General features: G+C 40.9%; 1 protein-coding gene across 2 annotated transcripts in view; it reads left to right on the top strand.

Moving 5' to 3' along the window:
- The first annotated feature begins 9,665 nt into the window (after positions 1–9,665).
- LOC122821204 (cell migration inducing hyaluronidase 1) overlaps positions 9,666–24,934 on the top strand; it is a 153,887-nt gene continuing 138,618 nt past the window's right edge. For both annotated transcript variants that reach the window (XM_044098968.1, XM_044098969.1), the window contains exon 1: positions 9,666–9,788. In XM_044098968.1, the coding sequence (XP_043954903.1) occupies positions 9,683–9,788 (106 nt within the window). In that variant the 5' untranslated portion in view covers positions 9,666–9,682. The remainder of the gene's footprint in view (positions 9,789–24,934) is intronic.

Consider the following 24,934-nt stretch of genomic DNA (forward strand, 5'->3'; position numbering starts at 1 on the left):
TTTTTTTTCTTTTTTTTTTTTTTTTTTTTTTTTGTCTGGTGAGATGTACGCCTCATTTCAGCAACGCCTTTCTTTACGTTTTAAGGTAGGTTTACAAAAAGGTCTCCCTCTTCAGATGCCAAATAAGCTGCATTTCCCTTCCAATTCTTTTTTCTTTTGCATAATGACCAGTTGTGTGCACCTATAGTTTGTGAAGTAGAGTAATTGTAACAGCTTTTTTTCTTTATGTTGGCTGCATTTTCTGTACTATGTATTTTTCTCCTTTTCAGCACTGACCTTACTTGAAGGGAAAACTTAAGACTTACAAATACTTTGTATTTTCTGTCCTGAAGGGTACCGTATACTAAGAAGCTGGTTCAGTTGTAAAGCAGGTTAAGTTAACCTTGTGGTATAGGTAGAGCATCTAATTTTCTTAACTAAAGGATGCCTGCAGGTATATCTAGTAGCAGGTTGAATTTTGCCTGCACTTGATTGTGTACATTATTTTAAGTGTATTTGACAAGTTTACCAAAATATAAAAAATGTCATTCAAACTGCATTTGCCTTGTTTTACTTTTTACTTATACTTTTCATTATATTACTTGAGTACATCAATTTTTACAGTAATTTCCATACTTGAGTACAAGCTGTTTCAGATACTTTAAGACTTTAACTCAAGTAACATTTCAGTCAGTGACTTGGACTTTTACCAAAGTCATATTTTGGAGAGGTACCTATACTTTTACTTGACTCTGAAATTTCAGTACTTTATACAACACTGGACAGGGCTACTATTGAAGGGGACATACAACTGGTAGAAATTGACCAGGCAATTCAGAAAATGAGAACGGGAAAATCTCCAGGCCCTGATGGCTTCCCGATCGAGTTTTACAGATGCTTCTCTGCCAAGCTTCTGCCCCACCTATGTAACGTCTATACAGAAGCCTTTAGAAAGAAGGCTCTTCCACCTACAATGACACAGGCTAATATATCCGTACTGCTCAAAAAAGATAAAGATCCACTCATATGCGAATCTTACCGTCCTATAAGCCTACTCTGTTGTGACTACAAAATACTCACTAGGACTCTGGCGGACAGATTGGAGAAAGTGCTAGATAATATTATTCACCAGGACCAAACTGGGTTCATGAAGGGCAGACAACTTTATAGTAATCTACGTCGTTTGTTCAATATAATGTATTTACCAGGCGGAGATATTGTGCCAGAGGTCATCATGTCATTAGATGCTCACAAAGCTTTTGATAGAATTGAGCATAACTACTTGGTGAAGGCTCTTGAACATTTTGGGTTTGAGCTGTGTTTTCGTTCATGGATAGAACTTGTTTATAGATCTCCACTGGCTGCAGTTCAGACAAATAATATCGTGTCAGATTATTTTCCTCTTTCTCGCGGGACGAGACAGGGATGCCCCTTATCCCCCCTGCTATTTAACGTAGCCATAGAACCTCTAGCTGTTGCACTCAGGAATGATCCAGGGGTGATGGGAATAAGTAGAGCAGGACAAATCCACACTGTTTCATTGTATGCCGATGACCTCCTTCTCTTTCTGGCTGACCCATGAAAATCCATGCCTAACGTTATAAAGTGCATTGAGGAATTTGGGAAGATATCGGGATACTTGATTAATAGATCAAAATGCCTTGTTTTTCCTGTCAATGATAGAGCGAACAAGATGCCCCAAAACTCTCTTCCGTTTACAGTGAGTTCTGACAAATTCACGTATTTAGGAGTGAATATAACCAGAAATTATAAAGATCTATTCAAACATAACTTTATTACTGCCTTCAATCAGTTTAAACAGGAAATGGAGCACTGGTCATCTCTCCCTCTATCTCTGGCAGGAAGGATAAATTCAGTTAAAATGGTTATAATGCCTAAACTGTTATTCCTTTTTCAGGCAATTCCAATATTTATTCCTAAATCATTTTTTAAACAGCTAGACAAGATAACCTCAATGTACATTTGGAATAAAAATAATCCTCGTATCAGAAAAGAGTTTTTAGAGGCGGGGAGGAGGGAGGACTGGCCATGTCGAATTATATGCACTTTTATTGGGCTGCTAATGTCTCTGAACTTTGTTTCTGGTTTAAGCCAGCAGAAAATGAGGCGGTGCCCATTTGGTCACTGATGGAACAAAACTCTTGTAAATCTGGTTCGTTGGCCTCAGTTGTTTGCTCGCCACTGCCACTTGATAAACGACTAATTACAATTAACCCAGTTACTTTGGGGGTAATTAAGATCTGGGAACAGCTTAGGATCCATTTCAAACAAAAACAAGGTTATTCATGATTCATTAATATGTATCAAACATAGTTTAATACAATTTAAGGTGGTTCATAGACTTCATTTGTCAAATAGTAAACTCGCAAAGTTGTTTCCAGGATTGGATGAAGCGTGCCCAAGATGTAAAAGCGAGAAAGGCACTCTTGGTCATATGTTTTGGGAATGCCAAAAACTGCAGACCTTCTGGAGAACTATCTTTAAGACCCTGTCGAAATCGTGGAATATTAATATCCTCTTTCTGCAATATTTGGGGTTGTTCCTCGGACATGTGTGTCCACCCGACAAGCTTCAGCTGTAGCCTTTTCCACATTGGTTGCTCGTCGACTCATACTTCTGTCATGGAAAAAAGAGGTACCCCCCTCCTATAAACAATGGATTAAGGACTTGCTTTCAAATCTCAAAGTTGAACAACAGAGATATGCTGGGCAGGGTTCTGCGGACAAATTTTACAAAGTATGGCGACCATTCTTGTGTCACATTGAGGGACGTCCAGCCAATCAGTCAACCCAGCATGAAACTAACTAAGTCAACCTTCCCTTTTTTTTATTTTTTTAATTTTTTATTTTTTTTATGTTCTGTAACGGATGTGTGGATTTGAATGTTTGGGTTAGTAATCTACTTTGTTGAAAACCAATAAAAATATTCAAATAATGGTTCATGTTCCTCTGCAGCCTTGCTGAGCTCTTCTCCTGGGGTTTCCTCCTCTTCTACAGCCTCCGCTACTGTGTTTTCATGATTTACCTCTTCTGGGATAAATCATGAAAACACAGTCTCTGTAACTTGTTGATCCACCATGGTCTTGCTGTATCTCCTCTTTAATTGGCGTGTATGTCGGTCCGATGTTGTGGCATTTACCTCGCAGTGACCAATATTCAGCGCTGGAACCCCGTCTGGGTTGATCTGATCCATTTCATACGTCGGTTTGCCTTGAAGAGGAGATATCAAAACACATATCGGTATTAATGCTGTAAATTTTATAACATTAGTAAAATTGTTTACTTCACAATGATGGAATAACCTCGAGGTCCACTGACAAAACTCTGACTATGCTGCATAAAAATATAAACCCGACCTGAACAAGGTTGACCCTCAACGTATCCTATGACACACCACCAACTAAGCAAATTTAAACGCTCACCAGAATGGACATGTTTGGAGCAAACTCGTCGATATCTTGGGATGTTGGAGAACGTAACATCAGGACGTCTCACCGCTGATACCGAGGACTTTCGTCTCCTTTTCGTTAGATCCGTTAGCTTAGCCCCCTCGTGTTGTTTACAGTCAGGAAAACAGTGAAACGAAAGTCCGTTTTCAATCTTTTTACTGTTTCGGTCATGTGATCGGACATTACATCCAATAAAGCAGCAAGTTAGAACCATTGCTAAATAATTTTAAATTACTTAGATTAAAAAATTCAAAATATCTGTGCGACAGTCATTGTCAGTAATGTATATTGCCTCACAAGATGGCGCTTATATCCCTACACCTAGAGCATTGACGTCATGTTCCAAAGCTCTATAGCTCTATAGAGCTTTGGAACTGACGTGACATTTATGTCGTTGGACGCCATCTTGTATGGCCACATGCCAAAACAAACTTTTTTCGGTGTTTTCATTGTGCTACCAACCGCAGTGAAGTTGTTTCCAAGTTGGATATTGGATATCGGAGCTCTGCGGAGTAAGGGGCGTTCAGCTCAAGGTTGATCCGATATATGAACGTTAATTCCAGCCAGCTGTTCTCTAGCGCTCCCTCCTCAAGCGTTCGGAGGTTCACACAGGGACCGTTCATTTCCGAACCAAACACTCCTGTAAATAAATGCCTTATGACCAACTGATACAAAAAGTGGTAATTCATGTTATTACACAACGCACACTGTCCTCTATTAAAATTTTAAGTGACAGACTGACGACCTGTCCAGGGTGACCTCGCCTCTCGCCTGGAACGTTAACTGGACAGGCACCAGCACCTCCCGACCCACTAAACACAAGGGTGCAAGACACCGGTGTCAAACTCCAGTCCTCAAAGGTAACATGCAGTGACGTCAGCTCCAAAGCTCTATTGTCCAATCAGCGATTTCTCAGGTCTCCAACTGGGACATACCATTTCCATTTTGTTAATGTTGTAGAATTTTTGTAATTTATAATTGTGCTTCGGTAATGTTGTTGTGTTTTTGAATTTGCTGAAGTGGTGTGCACTTCGAGATTGTCATGGTTTTGGGAAGTCGTCTAACCCACATGCAGAAGCACTATCAGGAGTTGAGGCAGAACTTTCTTTATTTCACAACGGGTTTAACTCTGAGAAAGTCTGGGTGTTCAAAGGGGGAGGACAAGTGCACTAGGAGACCATGAGAACCAGAAGCCAGGGATCCGTCAGCTAGGGCGTGGCAGCACAGAGAGTGGAGAAGTGACAGCGGGACTAAGATCAGCCAGGGGAGGCTCTGAACCAGAGGACGGGCCACACGATCGGACAGGAATCCGGCGTTGGAGAATACCTAGGAAGGCAGGACACAAGTATTAATAAGCAGACAAATGAAAGAGCTCCAAATAAGACCTGAGACTCCGAGGGGCAGGAGTTACCACATTAGCGGACACTCTGGCGTAGGAAGATCGGGAGCCGGCTCTTCTTGTGCTCCAGCTGATGAGGGGAAAAAGCTTGCAGGTGTGCAGAGAAGATATGGGGAGGCTGAGACCTATCCCGCTATCTAGGGACATCTAGTGCGGAGCAGAGGAACCAGCAGGTAATAGCAGAGGCGCCCAACAGAGATACCTCGTCTGTGCCAGTCTATTTAGAGATGGTCTCACCATAATCTCTCGTCTGTAGAGATTGTGGTGGCCCTAATCTCTACAGGGCCACCGTAGAGATTAGATCAGTGAAACTGAACAAAACTCGTATCTAAGCAACATTTGAATTTTAGTTTTACTTCTCAACAGGTTGCTTACTGAGAATAAAACATGTTTGATATGTATTACTAGTCATTTTTGGTCCTGCAACTTGAATGTGGTTTAAAAACTTTTAAACCACATTTTACGTTACATTTAAATGTAACTTTGCCGATCCCCCCTAACCCTACCCTTGGAAATAACCTAACTAGAATTACCAAAGGAAGAGGGCATGGATGCAGACAAAACAGAACTAAACCTAAGGTAGCAAGATAAGAAAACTAGACACATTGCAAGGGAGCTGAAAAAAGGAATAACTAGAAGAATAAAAAAAATAATCTAACTAAAATCAATAGACCGGACTCAGACATAAAGAAAACTAAACCTAGTGTGACCAAAAAATAAACCTAACTAGAAATGCTATGAATGACTGAAAATAAGGAAAGGAAGAACAAACCCTGGAAAGTCCATTTTACATTTCCTGTGGAAATCAAGGTCCCAGAGTCTGGAGGAAGAGAGGAGAGGCAAAGAATCCATGTTGCTTGAAGTCCAGTCAAAGTTTCCACAGTCAGTAATGGTTTGAGGTGCCATGCTATCTGCTGGTGTCGGTTCACTGTATTTTCTGAGGTACAAGGTCAACGTAGCCATCTACCAGGAAGCTTTAAAGCACTTCATGCTTCCTGCTGCTGACCAACTTTATCTAGATGCAGTTTTAATTTTCCAACAGGACTTGGCACCCACACAAATGCCAAAGCATCAGTACCTGGTTTAAGGTATTCCTATTCTGAACTGGTCAGCAAACTTGCCTGACCTTAGCCCCATAGAACATCTGTGGTGTATTGTAAAGAGGAAGATGATACACCAGACTATTCAGAAGAGGTGAAGGTCACTATCAAAGCAACCTGGACTCTCATAACACCTGAGCAGTGTGTTATGTCCACTCGGGTCATAACACACTGCGTCACGCCGATCACTCACACCAGATTGATGGGCTCCATGTCACGCCGCATTGCTGCAGTAATTTAAGGAAAGGGAATCCCAACTAATGTACAGTACTGAGTGTTGTACATGCTCATACTATTCATTTTCATATTTTCATTTCAGTGGGCAAACATTTCTAAAATCATTTTTTGTATTGGTCTTATAATATTCTACTGTATTTTCTGCACTATAAGGCACACCACATGATAAGGCTCACCTTCAATGACTGGCCCATTTTAAAACTTTTTTCATATATAAGGCGCACCGCATTATAAGACGCATACAATAGACGTACAGTAGAGGCTGGGGTTACGTTATGCATCCATTAAATCACATATGTCAGAGTCAAGGCCCGCGGGCCACATCCGGCCCGCGAGAAGATTTTCTACGGCCCCTGGGATGATCTTGAGTTATTATTAGAACCGGCCCGCAGCAAGCCGGCACCCCGTCTGAAAAAATCCCCCGCTCGATCCTCTCACAACCCACTTCGATCGTCACAAGGCCCCCCCCCGGTCCGCTTACGAAGGCTTGGGCCGGTCCGCTGCACTAGACCAAATGCGTCATTTAAAAAAATCTCAATGAACATTCGATCAGTCCGGCCCTCGGCTTGTAGCTAAATTTTTTATTTGGCCCTCCGTCCATTTGACTTTGACACCCCTGCATTAAATGGAGCTGCGCTAAAGGGAATGTCAACAAAACAGTCCGATAAGTCAGTCAAACTTTATTAATAGATTACAAACCAGAATTCTGACAAATCCGTTCACTCCTAAAATGAATAAACAGCTGTTTTATTATTTTCCCCGAGGTAAAGTCAGTGACATGGTAACATGTAGTGCAACATTTATATCATAGTGGAGGGGAATTTTTCCTTGATTCAATAAACACGTAAAAACATTCTGATACTGTTACAATAAATCAAACGTTAGTGCAATCGCAATATAGTAACACTCTAAATAGTGCAAAGCAATAACAATATATCAATAACTCAACGTTGTTCAAACGTTAATGTCCATATTCACAATATGACCAACCTTGTTCAGCTGTAAACACAGAAAATAAACATGTAAAGCTCACTTACTTTATTACTTTATTCCTCATCTACAAATCCCTCGAATTCTTCTTCAGTGTCTGAATTAAACAGTTGGGCAAATACGACGTCCAACATGCCTAGCTCCTTCTCGTCAAAGTCGTCATTAATGGAGTCAGTGTCGCTGCTGTTGTCCAGCAGTTCAGTGACAATTCCTGCCTTCCTGAAAGCTCGGACCACAGTTGAGAATGATCTATCAACCCAGGCATTTACGATCCACTGGCAGATAGTGGCGTATGTCGTCCGGCACTGTCTCCCCGTCTTGGTGAACGTGTGTTCGCTTTCTGTCATCCACTGTTCCCACGCAGTTTGCAGTCTAAATTTGAATGCCCTGTGACACCAATATCTAGCGGCTGGAGTTCTTCTTCTTCTACGGGGTAAAATGAAGTCAGCGGCTGCTTTCCGTTGTTGCGAGACCTGTTGTGGCTCAATATTGGTCCATATATAAGGCGCACTGTTGGCTTTTGAGAAAATTGAAGGTTTTTAGGTGCACCTTATAGTGTGGAAAATATGGTCATTTTCTGAGATACTGAATTTGGGGCTTTAATTCGTTGTCGGTTCTAATTATCAACATTAAAAGAAAAAAAAAATTAAATATATCAATTTGTGTGCAATGAATGGATATTATATACAAGTTTCACTTTTTGAATGGAGTGACTGATTTAAATAAACTTTTTCACGATATTCATATTGGGGCTGCACAGTGGCGCAGTTGGCAGAGCTGTTGTGTTGCAGCAAGAAGGTCCTGGGTTCGATTCCCGGTCCGGGGTCCTTCTGCATGGAGTTTCCATGTTCTCCCTGTGCATGGTGGGTTCTCTCCGGGTTCTCTGGCTTCCTCCCACAGTCCAAAAACATGACCATTAGGTCAATTGGTCTCTCTAAATTCTCCCTAGGCGTGAGTGTGTGCATGGTTGTGTGTCCTGTCTGTCTCTGTTGCCCTGCAACAGACTGGCAACCTGCCCAGGGTGACCCCGCCTCCCGGCCAGAACATTAGCTGGAGATAAGCACCAGCACCCCACTAGGGACAAGGGTATACAGAAAATGGACGGATGAATGATATTTAAATTGTTTGACCAGCACCTGTACTTCTTGAGGAAGCTAAGATCCTTCTATAAGTCTGTTGTTGAAAGCGTCATCTCTTCTGCTGTCATCTGTTGGGACAGCAGCATCAGAGTCAGGGACTTAAAAAGGCTCAACAGCCTGATAGAGAAGGCTAGTTCTGTTCTGGGGACAATTGTGGAACCTCGTGAGATCATCATGCAAAGAAGGATTCTTCATAGGATCAAGAAAATTATGGACAACTCTGACCATCCTCTTTATGAGATTGTTTTGGGGAGGTAGAACATCTTCAGTCAGAGACTTCTTCAAATTCAGTGTAGCACAGGAGTTCTGGCAGGTGATCTTTTCTGCCAACAACAACATTTAATTTAAATAATAAAATGAATGTGTCCAATCTGCTGTATTACTTTATTTATTTAATAAATAAATATCACTTACACTTATATATATATATATATATATATTTAGGGAACTGAACAAATTATCAGTTCCCTGCCTGACTGAAAATCTGTCATTGTTCTGTGTTAATTTAAGAGCAGAAGCCCCTCCTTTCTATTTCTTCTTCTGTGGTATTGCCTTTAAAGTGGCCCTCCCCTTTTGTCATGTCCTGCGGGAGAGGTGTGCACTATTTATTTTTTATCTAAATACATATTTATTTATAGATCTATTAAGTTCATTTTTCTTATGTACTTCTGTTTTGTGTAGGACTTGGAGCAGGCAGCTTATAACATGGTTGTTTTCTGTTTGTTGTTCTCATCAGAATAAATTGAGAAATCATCTTTTAAAAGACAAACCATGTCATGGCCTGATCACTGAAAACCTGCACAATGCAGAAAGGATCCGGTTACACTTACACTTATATATATATATATATATGCTTTCTGTTTGAATTAGTTAATTTAAAAAGATATAGCAAATATTTCTAATGTAGCAATACAAATATTTGTGATTTTGACAGCAAACAATCTAAACATTGATGAAATTCTGGAGGGTATAGTTATTGAACTTTATGCTCTGCCCTTCTAAAAAGCCTCCTCGAATATTTATATGAGAAAAAAAAACTAAATGCGAAGATTATGTTTTCCATTCAATTTAAAAAATTATGCAAATTCAACTTTCAATATAAGGCTGATATTCAATATTTTCATAATTTTCCACTGTACAAAGCATTTTAAAATTCAAAACTAACACGATGGCGATGTGTTGAAATTCATAAAGACAGGATATTGGTCTGCTTTAGATGCTTTCAGATCAGAAACAAACTAACAGGAAACAGATTGATTCTGTCAGAAATGCGCGCGCTGGCACACGGTCTCTGGGTGGGCGTGTCTCTCTTCCAGATGGGGCGGCGCTGCGCGTGCCGTCTCCTGTCTGTTTGCTTCAAATCCTCGGAATGCAGTCTGGCAGAAGGTCCGCGCTTCCTCAACCACGTCATTCTTCTGCCTTTCACACGAGTCTCACACAACCTCTCTGGACCAGTCGCATCTTAAACACAACAGGTTAGTGTGCTATTTATTATTTTCCATACAGATTTTGACTGTTTCGCACGTGTTCCTGCCATATTTTTACCGACTACTGAATACCATATGTGATTTGGCCGCAGGTGTGCGCATTAAATATAAAGTGGATGTGGATTGTGCGCGCATTGCATGGAAATTATTATTATTTTTTGTCTAACTGTGGAGCTTCCTATCTGCAGCCCCCTTTTAGTCTGACAAAAATGGGGATAGAATCTGTAATTTACAAAAATAAAAGAACAAACAAAAAACACTGGATCTGCTAATCTAGATGCATTTTTCAGCAGACCTGCTGTTATTCGCCTTGAGAGCAAAGGAGTGTTCCATGACAAATCTCAGCTTGGCATGTTGCAGTCCTGTCTCAGTGTAAATTTGAAAAATCCCAGTCAGAAGGAGAAACTACACCCTCCCATCTTTTCTCATAAAGTGAAGAATAAAAGGATCCCTTTATCTTGCTTTAATAGACTGGCAGTGTAACACAGTTATGTACAAAAATATTAAACCCAGTCATTCATAATTGATCATGTTTTGATTGTCAATTTATTTTTAACAGCTGAAACTTGTTTTAAATATACTTAACATTGTGTGGTTTACTGCCTCTATTATGGTTAGGATTTACTCATAATTGCCTTAAAGTTGTTGGTGCACACGTAAGATCCTATCTGGGTTCTGCAAGATGCATTCAACTGAGACTTAGTAAGTCTCTCATGATATGCTGTTACATCAACAGTACAATGAGATAGAAATTTCTTGAACAGTTCCAGGGTCTCATTTATAAAAGATTGAGTATGATTCATATTGAAAGTGTAATTACATTCAAAAGACAAAAGTGGCACTCCAAAACAAATTTGATCCATAAATCCGTGCATACACACATCAGCAAGCAATCTTTGCTTATAGATAATAGCTGACCCAAAAAGTTTGTGCACAAGGTCCTGCCTCAGGTTCTGCCCCCTGCATGTTACCACATTCAATCATAAAAGGTCAATGCAAAGCACCTTATGAATGTCAGTGTTTATTTAAATGAGTCAGCTGATCATCTTATTCCATGATTAAAGATGGCAACCACAGGGAAATTAGGGCGAAGAATGCAATGCACATCAAAAGCAATGTGAGAAAGGTGGAAATTGAAAACATTTTTGGTAGGCACATTAAGAGGAAATAACGTTTAGACACCGCCAATGGCATTTTATGAGGCTCATAGCATGCTCCACAGTTGTGCTCTCATGGGTGTGCATATTACTGAAGTGCATCTCCTCTACAGTCTGGGGGTGTGGAACTAGATTAGGAGCCAGCGCATGGGGTGGTGACAAATGTCCACTTACTAGTTGCAGCATGATAGTGTCCAAATAATTAAAATTCCACAAGTTAGTTTTTCGTGGACTCATGGTCTCTCCACAATGTAGGAAAATCTGACCTATTGGCTGGCCAGGTTAACAATGTCATCCAGGATGTCGGGTATTATTGCACTAGCTGATGTCTGTGATATCCCATTCCAACACATTCTCACTCCCGACTCGTCATATATTGACGAGTCAATACTTGACGACTTGGGCAGGTTCCTTCAGCGTCAGATGTTGACGATTTGGGAAGGTCGGATGTTTTACATGGATTATTGACGCGAAGAGTCCTAGCAAACGCTGCCAAATCTTCAAAACCCCATGATTTGGTTAGGTTTAGGGCAAAAATTACGGAAAGGCATATGGTAAAAACCCCTTGGATCACATATTGACGCGAAAGGGGTACCCTGCGCGTCAATATGTGACGAGGACGGACGTCCCATATGTCAATATATGACGAGTCGGGAGTGAGAATGGGTTGCCCATTCCTATGAATACCTTTACACCATTATGTTGTTTCTTAAAGTGGCTTCAGAGTTAATCAGGCTTTCCCACAGCATTCCCCCCCCCACGCAGGCTTAGTGTTGTGTGTTTTTGTTCTTATCAAAAAAAAAATTATGTTTATTTTTTTCAATACAAAAAGCCGGACTGCAAGCGTCTCTTCTGAAGTGAGCATTTTACTGTCGGGGCAGAATTATTCCTGAAAGAAAGATGGGTTTATAGTTTTCATGCATTGTACAGGGAGCGTGCACCAATCACATCTTTGGCTCTTCTGCACGTTGACCACATCATGCACACTGTTGTAGTTTGATCTCTGAAGTTTACCGCGGTGCGGATCACTCATATAGGCTGACCCATGTGGACATTTATATAAACCCCATGTGAGGATCCATGTTTCTTTGTATAATTCATCAAGGAAGGGGTCAAGTTTAAATCCAGTGCGTTTGCTCTGCTCGTGCAGCTCAATGTGAACCCCAAATGTTCACATTGAGCTGCGCTCTATGGTCATAGATGCGCATTTATAGGTGCGTGGTGAGCGTACAGTGAGAATGATACTTCTTCACGAACAATGTATTATGTGCGCCATGTGCATTTACGTCTCGACATGCTTGACTCTGTGTTTGCCCTGATAAAGTTTGAGTTTCCAGTTAGCTCTTGCGTTATGGCCCGGTGGTTCAGGCCTTGGAGAACCTTTTGCGCTTTCTTCGTTGTTGCGCAGCATGTTGGTTTATTAATGCATATCAACCCAGGTGAAAAATCAATATACTAAGCATGTTCAATTTTAGCATACTTGAAGCCAGACTAATTATCAGTATACTTGTGTTATCTTGGAACTAATTTTGTACTTAGTGTATTTTAATAGTAATTAAAGTTTAGAAAAGCACAATTTAAAGTGTAGTAAATGTACTATTCCATGCTTTTTTGGAACAACTAAAGTTATATACAGCTTTTTTACTTTTTTTTGCTATACGTTTATTGATTATGTTTCAATTAACAATGACATACAGAACACTGAACGGAACAACTGTCGACAAGAAGAATTACTTACATTCTGACAAAGATGAAAAGATACAGGATGAAAACAGCATACAAATTTACATCCCAATCTTTGGATTTTTGAGCAGCATTTAAAGTGACAGTATAAGAGACCTGATTCAGTTATTATTTTCTAGAAATCTAGCCAATTTGCTCCATCTCTTTTTGTAAAGGTCCGCTTGCAGTCTCAGCTTGAACGTTAATTTTTCCATTTTGTGGGTTTCGTCCACCAGTTCCAGCCAGTTCTTTAGCGTTGGTGGGTCAGGTTGAAGCCATTTCCGAGTGATCAAATTTTTGGCTGTAGAGTTTTATTAAATATTTGTCACACGTGTTCAAACTTTCAGGAACGGCTCTGTGCAGCAATAACATGGTGGGTTGTTGGAGTTTAAGATCCAAAATTGTTTCAATCTTCTCCAAAACTTCTTTCCAATAAGACTTGATCTTTATGCAAGACCAGAAAATATGGGTGTGATTTGCCTCTGTGTCCCGCATCCTCTCCAGCATTTAGAAGCATTTGGGTTTCTATAAAGCTGCTGCTTTAGTGTTCTAAAAAATCGTAGCAAGTTTTTCCAACTGAATTTCCGCCAATAGTTTGAGGAGGAGGTTGAAGCAGCAGATTCACATATATTGTCCCACTGACTGTTCTTGTGGTATTTCAGCATTCGACTCTTCCTCCCATTTTTTCCTAACATAATCTGTTGACCTTCCTCTGGACCCCAACAACCCCTGATAAAGTTTGGAAATTGAGATGTTGCCAGATGTGGAGTAAGCTTGTGAAACCAATTGAATTATTTTGTTAAAATCTGAGATACAGTCTTTTAATATGTTTGAGAAAAAGATATTGTCTAAATTGTAAATATCTAAAGAAGTTCCCTTTTTCTAAATCATATTTTTGTTGTAGTGAGTGGAAACTTGGTAGTGTATTTTTGTACAGTATCCTGCAATAAGCAGTTATTCCTTTCTGTGACCAGTTTTTAAAACTTGAGTCTAATTGGTTAGGGGTGAAATCTGAGTCAAAGGCGGCACATTTGAGAATTCGTATTTGGTTATCCAAGTTTAATACCTTAACCACTTCAAACCAGGTCAAAAGGGTAAATAACGGGGGGCGCTGGTGAGCAAGATATGGTGTAGGACCCATTTTTCAGAGCTCCTGCAAAACCCGACTTAATTACAAACGAAAAGGGGAAAAAACAGCTTTAACCACGCTGATATCTGTGGATATACTGAAGAGGAAACCTTAGGACCATAAATAAGCTAGAAGGTTCGGACATAATTATCCGGAATGGTCGAAAAACTTCAAAAATTCAGAAACGGAAGCGACGCTAATGCTACAAGGCCTGCTAGGACCTCGAGGCAGCGAACAACAGAAGATGCCGACCCATCATTAACCACGGGTTCTGCTGAGCCAAATACGAATAGCGAAGAAATGAAAGCAGACATTTTACGGTCAATGAGAGGAGATATCGGTAAGGTGATAAGAGACGAACTTAAAGGTGCATTAGCGGATGATTTCCAAGCTATAAAATCTGAACTGCAAGCGGTCCATTCTGAAATTGCTAGCAACTCAAAGGCCATACAAGCTGAAGTGGATATCATAAAGACGGAGGTTCTGACGCTACCCCCTACGCCACCGGAGCACGCCCCATTTAGAACCTTTCTGATGGCACATGACAATTGGACTAAACTTCTTGAATCCACACCTATAGAAAATCTCCTAATGGATATACAAAGGGGTAAGGGAAACTCTAATACATGGAGAGAATTCAAGTGGAAAATAATAATCCGGTTTTTCAGAACACCAGCGATAACCAGTGAAATGTACCCCACACAACCCAATCTATGCTGGAGAAACTGCGGGACACGGAACGCCAACCATACTCATATTCTGTGGTGTTGCCCTAAATTAAGTGAATTTTGGAAGGATATCTTTGATGCCCTCAAGATAATTTTCAGGAAAAATATTCCAAAAACCCCCTTGGTGGCAATTCTAGGAGTAATACCCGATGGAATAGACAGAAAGGCTGATAGATATCTCCTAAGAATTTTGCTGACTGCAGCATTGAAGTGTATAACTATCAGATGGCTGAAAGCATCACCTCCAACATACAACATATGGATTCAGAAAGTTTGGGACATTTATTTGATGGAAAAAATCACATACTCCTTAAGGCTCCAAGAAGCTACTATTAATACGAGATGGAAGTTTATTACAGCGCTACTAATCCAATGATGTAATTGGTGAATCACCCTCCTGCACTTGTTTGCTCTGCTGGACCAACCTAAAATGCCGTGGCACCCAAGACTATGTGGACCACTTTATCTCTAAGAGGATCTAACTGTAAGCTTGTATTATTTTTATTTACGGTTTTTGTGTTGTTTTTGTTTAGATGTTTTGTATTCATTCCCACACCTGTTAAGAATACTTATTATCTCATCTTCCGATGCCACGTTTAATGTAACTGGTAAATGTCAATATGAGTCTGAAGTTTGTATTCATGTTTGTATGTTGTTATTAAAAAAATAAATAAATAAATAAAGTTCCAAAAAAAAAAAGGGTAAATAACACTAGGGGATCTAATTTTTTCCGACATCCTTTTTTTCTTCCTTTGTAGGAGGAACAGCCCTAAGTAAGGTAAGGTAAAGTAAGGTTCCCACTTTATTCCAGTGTGCGTCCTGGATAATCGCTGGTTCTTCATTTGCAGTGGAAGGTCGCGGCATGTCCACTTGGTATCCCCTCTTCCTCATGTCCTCCACCGCTTCTGAAGCACTCGCGTACAGGTGTGGTCCGTCGTCCCAGTGAATCCTCATCTTAGCTGGATCAGGTGTTTGGAACCGTATTTTCCCCTCTTTGAGAATCTTCTTGATGATTTTGTATTTCTTAAGCTTATTATTTATCTCGGGTGGTAAATCGTGCGCAAATGAGATCAGTTTGCCATCATAAAATGTTTTCTTTCCCCTCGCTGCTTTAAGGATTTTCTCTTTCTGTGAAAGTTGATGAGTATGAACCTTTAAATTGATGCATCTCGAGGTTTAGGTCCTAGTGAACGATGTGCTCATTGAATCTGCAAAACTTGGTTGACAGAGAGCTGCTCTTTCAGAAAGTTTTCAATGAACGTCTGCATGGTGTTACCTTCAGCTTCTTTAAAGCCATAAATGCCGTATTATTGCGTCGGGATCTTCCTTCTAAGTCAGTAACTTTGTCCAGGAGAGTTTTCTGCTGTTTGAGGCAGTAAGACAAAGAATCTCTCAAATCCATATTCACCGTCTCCAGTTTGTTCACCCGTTGTTCTGCTTCCATTTAGCCTAGCAGCTTGATTTAGAATGTCCGAACTGACCTCCTCCAGATTCTTGTTCATTTCTCTCTTCAAGCTGTTCATGTCTTGCTTCATGTCTTTTTTCATAGCAATGATGTTATTTTGCATTTCTTTGATATTGTTGCATAGATTCTGGATAGCCTTAGCAGTTGTTAGCTCGCTCTCCTCGCTAGGGTCCGAGGCCTGCATCGTATTAGCCTTGCTTTCAACGTTTGTTAGATCAGTCCCGGCCCGGCCATGATTTTCAGCACTCCCCTGTCTCTTTCTTGATCTAACTCCACGCATTATATATCATTTTGAAAAAGAACTGAATCTTTTTATCGAGTTCAGTGGAATTTTCTTTGGCACTGATCAGGACAGGTTACAGATTCAACCCACCATCTTGGAAACACTCCCAGAAGTCCACCTAAGTATATGTAAATGCCCTGAAGAAGAGGAGTATTTTAATAAAAGAGCTGGACACAGTGCTTCTGCTCCAACGGTTATTATTAACCAAGGAGGAAGTTCCGGTGCTCTTCACTATAGCTGGCACGAGCGCTAGACTCCCCCTGCTGGTTGACTCCGATCACTACCTCAGCCAACCCAGACCTGACAGTCTCTGAAATAACCAGACTTCAATCTATCACATACTCCCCCTCAAAGTTAGATGTTGTCCTCAACATCATGAAATACATTCATAAGGGCGGTTCTACAATGAGTCGCACAAACCTGGACTTATAACACATACCATCTTTTGAGTCCCATCTTATCACTCGAAAAACCTTGAAAAGTTTAACAAACACTGCTAAACAACAGTAAAATTTTCAATTTTCACATAACTGACATCACAGCATCTCTTATAAATCATACAAGCAAGTGTATAATGTCATCACTTCTGGAGCCTCAGGCCTCCTCAAAACAAGGCTATTGTCCTTTTCACTTCTCAAGTGCCACATTTGGAAAAAAAAGTCCACATATTTCACTTTACAGTCCATACAAGTAAAGGTGCTGGTTGTTGCACAGCTGTACAGGATGTATCCAAGTTGGGTGTCTTGCATAAGAGGGAAGTGCAGTAACACTGTAACATGATGGAGAACCCATTTTATCATATCTCAGTGTCCTTGGGGGCCGACGCAGTCTCTGTGGTCGATGTGGTCTCATGTCCATTTCCCATTCAGAAGAGCAACAAGTGTGATCAGGTGGAGTTATGGATGTCGCTACACCAGCATCAGGAGAGTGTTGAGGTTGAGTCACCTGGTTTCCTGACTGATGTTCAGAATCAGAGTCAAGCTGATGAACTTCCAATGCGCGCTCCATTGGTGCTGGTTCGGAGCACCAATGACTGGCGACTGGCTAAATCAGCGATTTAGCCAGTCGCTGATGTGACTGGCTGAATTGATGAACGAAATGAATCCACGGGATAATAATCATCTTCATCATCCTCATCGTCACATTCCTCCCTTGTGTCCTCTTTTGCTGTAGCTTTTCTTTTATTCTTTACGGCTCTGTTTGTTCCAATTTCCAGTGGTAAGTGGTTGCAGGGCAAGATGTGATTCCTGTGAAGTGTCCTACATCTTCCTTTCCCTTGTTCAGGTCGTAGTTCATATACTGGAACGTCTTTTCCCACTTGTCGAACAACGGTATGTATGACATCCTCCCAATAATTCCTGAGTTTGCCAGGACCACCACGAGGAGTCAAATTCCTCACTAGCACTCGATCTCCTGGAAACAACATTGAACTCCTTACTTTTGCATCATAGATCTTTTTGTTTCTTTGGGCGGATTTCTGCACATTTTCTTGTGCAATGGCATACGCCTGCTGCATTCTTTCTTTCCACTGTTCCACATAAGCATGGTGATCCTGGCTACCTGTTTCTGTTGGTAAACCAAACAACAAGTCAATGGGTAGTTTTGGGGAACGGCCATATAACAGATAAAATGGTGAGAATCCTGTCACTTCTGTCCGTGTGCAGTTGTAGGCAAAGACAAGTTTATTCAGAGAGTCTTTCCAGTTTGTCTTGTCCCTGTCTGTGAGGGTTTTGAGCATCTGAATCAATGTCCGATTGAAGCGTTTGACTTGACCATTTCCCAGAGGGTGGTATGGGGAAGTCTTTCATCCTGCCATATTGCAATATTTGGAGAGCTGAGAGAAAAGTTGGTTTTCAAACTCACCACCTTGGTCATGGTGAATCCGTGCCGGGAACCCAAATCTCAGTGCATAATCATTGAATATTTTGTCGGCTACTGTCTTTCCAGATTTTGATGTTGTAGGGTATGCCTGTGCGAATCGTGTGAAATGATCCACAATCACTAATATGTATTCATAGCCACCTTTACACCTATCTAGATGGAGAACGTCCACTGACACAAGTTCAAAGGGCTGTGTGGTGATTGTGTTTACAAGGGGAGCTCTTGACTCATGGCTAGGTCTTTTCTGTTTCAGACAGGTGCATTTCATTACATACTGTTCTATTTCGCGCTGCATGTAGGGCCAGAAAAAACGATCCCTGATCAATGACACTGTCCTATCGGTGCCCTGATGGCCCATCTGATCGTGTAGGTCATTTAGGACCCTTGCTTTGTGTTGTTCTGGAAGAACCAATTGCTTCCTGTGGGCAGTCTTTCTCCAAAGCACCCCAGATTCATCCAACTCCTATTTATCCCATTCCCTTACTAAACACCGACCCTCTGGCCCAAGCTTGTTTAGTTCATGTCTTGGGGGTCTCACTCCAGACAATTTGAACTGCAACACCACCCCGATAAGTAAATCATCTTTCTGATCTTGTTGTATAGCTGCTGGGGCTAATGAAACAGAGTTCCCCTGAGTGTCTAGCGTACTGCAAATAGAGGTAGGCATTGACCAGGAGGCATTTGGCTCGAACTGTGTCTCTACTGCCATTACAGTCGCTTCTACAGCATCATAAGACATCTCCTCTGTGCACTCAGCCATCAAGTTCTCTACATTTAGTGGCATCCGAGACAAGCTATCAGCATCAATGTTTTCTTTGCCCGGACAATATTTAACTGTGAAATTAAAGTCGGCGAGTTCTGCAACCCATCTACTCCCTGTGGCATTCAGCTTTGCAGTTGATAACACATAAGTTAGGGGGTTGTTGTCACTGTAAAGGGCGAAAAAGGGGGCATAGTACAAATAATCGCAAAATTTCTCTGTGATAGCCCATTTAAGAGCAAGAAATTCTAATTTGCCTGAATGAAGATTATAATTTTTTTCTGATGCTGACAGTGTTCGCGATCCATATGCAATAATGCGCAACTTTCCGGTTTGTTTTTGATATAGTACAGCTCCAAGACCCTCACTGGATCCGTCTGTATGAAGAACGAATGGGAGAGAAAAATCTGGAAAGGCCAATATGGGTGGCTTAGTCAGACAGTTTATCAGTTGCTCAAGAACTTGTTGGCAGTGTTGGGTAAGTTACTTTAAAAATGTAATCCGTAACAGTTACAAGTTACCTTTTTTAAAATGTAATTGTAGTGTAACTTTTTTGATTACTTTTAAAAAGTAATGTAACTAATTACTTTTGATTACTTTTTGATTTCTTTGAGGTTTTAATGAGTATTGACCCGTGTTCAAAATTTTATTTTTCTTAGTGCACTGCAGGTTAGTGCACCGCCACAGGCAGTGCAATAATATGATTCTCCATTATCTGTTTCTCTCAGGTTAGGGAACTTCCTTGCACAGCAAGGCAGTTCATTAGCATTAGCCTTTTAGCTTAAATAAGCTATTACCTATTTTTCTAACTTAATAGCCATGTTTAGTATACTGAATGGAGTAAGTAAATTATAGAGAACATTCTAATGATACCCCACATGCTGCTGAACGTATTTAAGCTTACATTAGCATTTTGGCTAATTTCAGCTCATACACTCATTTTAGCAGACTGAATGGTGCATGTCCAGCTTACTTAACATACTTGTGACTTTCCAGAAGCTAATGACTACTATTTAGCTAAGCTTAGCATTTATGCTAATTTTTAGCATCAGAACCCTGGGTCCAAACCGACGGGCACACTTTGGCAGGCCCCAGTTAAATTTCTTCAGGAATTTTCTAGTTTACTTTATGTTCATGAAAACCATAACACTAGCACATTGCATACAATGTCTCATGGGAAAGAATAGATTCCTACGTTTGTCATGCATCAACACCAAACAGTCAAATATTCGTAAAACATTTTCATATTCACAGATGTAAATGTAAAGCAGTGCATAAATGTTACAGAAGAGGGTACTATTGTTTTCTGTAATTGCTGGTATTACCACAATTCCGAAATGTTTGTCCTGCCGGGGACACCGTAGTGCAGGGGATACCCTAACCCTAACCCTCTATTCTCAGCAACCCTAACCCATAGGTGTCAGCCACTTCTCCAGATACTGCAAACATGAACTGTACATGCCGAGCACATCAGCCATGAACTTGTCATAGCCCTCTTCAAGTCCTTCTCTGCGATTTTCGGCCAGCAGTCCCTTAACTTTGAGGGGCATGAAATTGTCGTTCTTCCGTTCAATAAGAATGTTGTGGATGCTGCTCAATATTTTCTTAACCTCCATGATGGAGTTGTTCTCCCGTTCCATTTTTTGAATGTGATTGTGGAAGACGGACATGAGTAAGTGCATGTGCCACAAGTATATCTCACTAAATGGGTTTTCAAAAAAATGCCCTGATCATCCTGGGTGGCTTTTCCTGAGACAAAAATAATGCTTTTAAAGCAAGGAACATTTGTAGCATCCTCTCTATGCCTGGGAACAGAGAGAGCCACCTTGTCTTGCTGTGTGACAGCATCCTCTTGTATTCAATATCAACAAAATCGCAGTACTCTTTGAGGGACTCTGTACGAACAGTGTAAATGTGGAAGTACTGGTAGATTTTAAAAACTATATTCTCAATGTCCACATCAAGTCTGTCTGCCCCGTGATGGACACAGTTGTTAAGTATGTGTGCTGGGCAACCCACGCCAATCAATGTTTTGTTTGGTAGCATTCTCTTCAAATTTGCAAATACATTATTCCCCCCTTCATCACGCCAGGTTCCACCAAAATTAGTGTTGCAATTGTCCCCGGTAAATGCAACGCATTTGGAAAACAAATTGTTTTTTGCCAATGTTTCCATTAGGTAATTGGTGATGGTGGTTGCAGTCTCATTTGGTGTATCTTGCACTTGAATCAACTTGCTCTGCACACCACCCTACTTCCCATCAAAGTACTGAATAATTATGGGGAAGATTTTCACCACACCGTGATTACTCCCATCAGTACTTACACCACAAAATGGGATGTCTTTGAGCGCTTCGTGCTCCACTTCAACAGAATGAGGTGCCAGAACACCATCAACAATAGCCTCGGTCTAAGTTCGGGCACAACAAAAATTTTTGGCAGTGTCTGAATCAGTGAGGGTCTTTTTCAACAATGAACTCGTGCAGTCCATAGATCGATAACTGTTGTGATGTTTCACTGTGTGGAATGACCATGCAACCTCCGCTGCATTCACTGCATCCTCGTTCCCTGGTTTGACAAAGTACTGTGTGATCAAGCTAGCACTACCCTCACCTCGGACAGTTGTTTTGTGTTTCTCCGTGTCCAGGTGGCTTTTCAGATCCCTTGCACCTCCATTGGACACCGAGACATATGTGCCTCATATAAAATTTCCTCCCCAGAATGTTTACCTGGATGTACAACATGTAACACTGCTGATAATGTCATCATCATTATCATCACAGAACATAAAGTGATTGACCAGAGTGTCACCAATCATACATTCTGTTTTACAGAGGTTAATTTCTTTTGACAGGTCATCCATGTACAAGTTAAACAAAGCAGGTGAAAGAAGCAAACCCTGACGCACACAGTTACTCAGCCCAAAGGAAGCAGAGATGTTATTGCCCCCTTTTACATGCATTTTCTGGTTAGAACACCAGTAAACTAAAATTCATATAATAATATCTGGAACACCTCTGTTTTAATTTGTCAAATAACTTGTAGTGACTGACCCAATCAAAGGCCTTAGAGCAGGGGTGGGCACTCCTGGTCCTGGAGGGCCAGTGTCCTACAACTTTTAGATGTGTCTCTACTTCAACACACCTGAGTCAAATAATGAGGTCATTATCAGAACTCTGGAGAACCCGACTGCACTTGGGAGGAGATTCAGCTGCTGGATTCAGGTGTGTTGGACCAGGGAGACTCTAAGAGCTGCAGGACACCGACCCTCCAGGACCAGGAGTGCCCACCCCTGCCTTAGAGGCATCAATAAACCCAACAAATGAATTTTTTCTTGGACATGCTCTTGCTGCCTCTTTCAGGCCATAAATACAGAAATCAGTTCCAAACTTGGCGTTGAAACAAAATTGATTATCTGTTGTACTAATAAACTGATTGAGCAGACCAAGCAAGATTTTTCTATCTAAAGATATCACACTATCTAAAGCTATCGGTCTGTAGTTACTAAGGCTACGAACCTTGCTAGTTTTTTACTTTTCTCTGAAGAGGTTTTGTGGCGCTAGTGACTTGTATTTTTGCGATAGTAGGCAGTCAGGAAAGAGGGGGGAAGACATGTGGCAAAGGTTGTCGGGACCGGGAGTCGAACCCGCGACATCCACGTCAAGGACTAGGGCCTCCAAATGTGGGATGTGCTAACCCTCTGTGCCACCACAACACGTCCCAAACCTTGCTAGTTTTGTCCTTAATTACCGGCACAAGAGTAACAGATAATAAGGACTCGGGTAACTGCCCATGGGTCATAAACCCAGAGAAACACATTGCAAGTAGCACAGCCACGTTTTAGCATATTTCACATGTTCTGCTGTAATGCTATCAGAACTTGTTGCCTTACTCTCACACAAGTACGCTATAGCCTGCTGCACTTCACTAGGGGTTATTATAACCGCATCACTCTTAGCAATGTTTCCCAATCCATAGGGTTCACTTTTTACACAATTAAATAAGGCAGAATAGTGCTTTCTCCATAGAGCTGCTATATTATGAGCCCAGATATACCCTCTATGGTACTGGGGAGAAATGTAGCAGACCTGTGTAAGGCTCTAAAAAAGCCAATGGCATTATTACAAAGCAGTTTTCAGCCATGGAGTCTGCTCTCATGTTCTGTTCACATTTGGAAATGTATCCAATGCCATATTTGAACTTTGGTCCCTAGTGATTTTTTTTTTTATAATCTAGGAGAGTCTCATCTCTTGGTCTACCTGCTTCTATCCACATTTTATCTTCCTGTTTAGCTTCTGCATGGTATCCTGACACACGTTTATTCCAACCTGGCCTGATGTTATTAGCCTGTCTGCATGTAAGGTATAGTCTTGTACTCTCATACAAAGCATCCACAATGCTATCATACATAGTATGAATATCTATATAGTGAGAAATATCACTGCAGTTAACATCTGAACACACAATAGATTGAAGAGGAAGACTTATTTTACTCAAAGGAATATCAGTTTTCATATAATATGCTAATAAGTCATCTTTAGAGAGTCTGGGCCATTTAAATGTAACTGTGGGGGCACTACAGGATGACTTCAAATTTGAAATTTATAAAAATAGAAGACAGGTCTGTACGTTTCCTTGTGTTTAGCTATATTTTGATTATAGGTAGAACCTTTGTCATTTCTACATAATTTGGAAAGATTCTAGAGAAATTATTACACCTCCGATGTGGGGTTAGGGAATGAAATGATGTTAGACTTATATATTGCTTTTCAGGACCCTCAGAAACACTATACATTGAAATTGGTAATTCTTCACACACATTCACACTCTGACAGCAAGCTGCTGGATCGTACCAACAACTTCAGTCTAACAGAAACCGTCAAACGTTAATCATCCTTCCATTCCTCCACAACTGGCATAGTTTTGGGAAGTTTTGGTGGGTATGGTTATTCCCTGTTCCTTGTGGGCAAACTTCCCTTATTTACAGGTTATTATGTTGCAGCGGTGGGCATGCATCAATATCAGCTACAGCCAGCCTGGAAATACATTGCTGCTTCCAGACCTGTAGCAGTGCTAGCAGAGGTCTTTTCCCTGCTGCTAGTACACAAGGCACCTTGGTATCTTTTATGGTGCAAATCTGTTTTGAAACAAAGTGGATCCTCTCATTAACTTTGGATCACATGTACCTTGATATTTCTGCAGAAGCCCTCTCTGACGATCAACAGCTGCACCCTCTGTGCCCGAGGCAGCAAGCTGTAAAGTAGCATAAGCCATGTGATGAGCAGCAGGTTGCAATTTAGTTTTAGTTTTCTTTGTTGTAAATGGATTATCTGATTTGTGCAACCTCAGTTTTGAAATCTTTGAGCAAAACTATATCTGAATTGATTTCTTTCAAGTCTGACATCACATCTGAGGAAACTGCAGGAACATTTTGATGTCCCTTATGTCAACTTACAATATTTGTGTCATTGGACAGAAATGCCTGCACAACTATGTGTTGTGTTCCTCTTCTTATCCTGAAGGCCTGTGAGAAGAGCACATAAACTCATTAGTTTTTACCAAAGCTGGTGAGCTTTAGTTAAACCCCTCCCCCCCCCAAAAAAACTCATCAGTGTTTTACCAAAAAAATGCTGATGAGCTTTTACTGTGACTACCAAAGAAGATCACACTCCCACTGCCTCTAACTTTGCAAAAGTTATGACAATTCTAAGTGCCCCTGACCAACAGGGGGCCCTTCACAATTATCAATTTTTTGTTCATAGAAATAAAAAAAAAATTGGGGCCCTGTCAATTACAAAATTAATCATATTGTATTTTCGAAGATTGATTTTAGCAGTAACAATTAAATGTTCCCACTCCCAAAACAAAAAGCACACATCTGTATTTGCCCTGAATCTCCTGGGTCTGCAGGAAATGGTCTGTTCCTGCTGGAGTGCTTGACGGTGACGGTGTTCAGCAGTGTCACTGAAAAACAAGAACGACTGTGGCAGTATGCTGCTAAGAAAGATAA

Source organism: Gambusia affinis, linkage group LG02, assembly GCF_019740435.1.
Source record: "Gambusia affinis linkage group LG02, SWU_Gaff_1.0, whole genome shotgun sequence".
Taxonomy (NCBI): Eukaryota; Metazoa; Chordata; class Actinopteri; order Cyprinodontiformes; family Poeciliidae; genus Gambusia; species Gambusia affinis.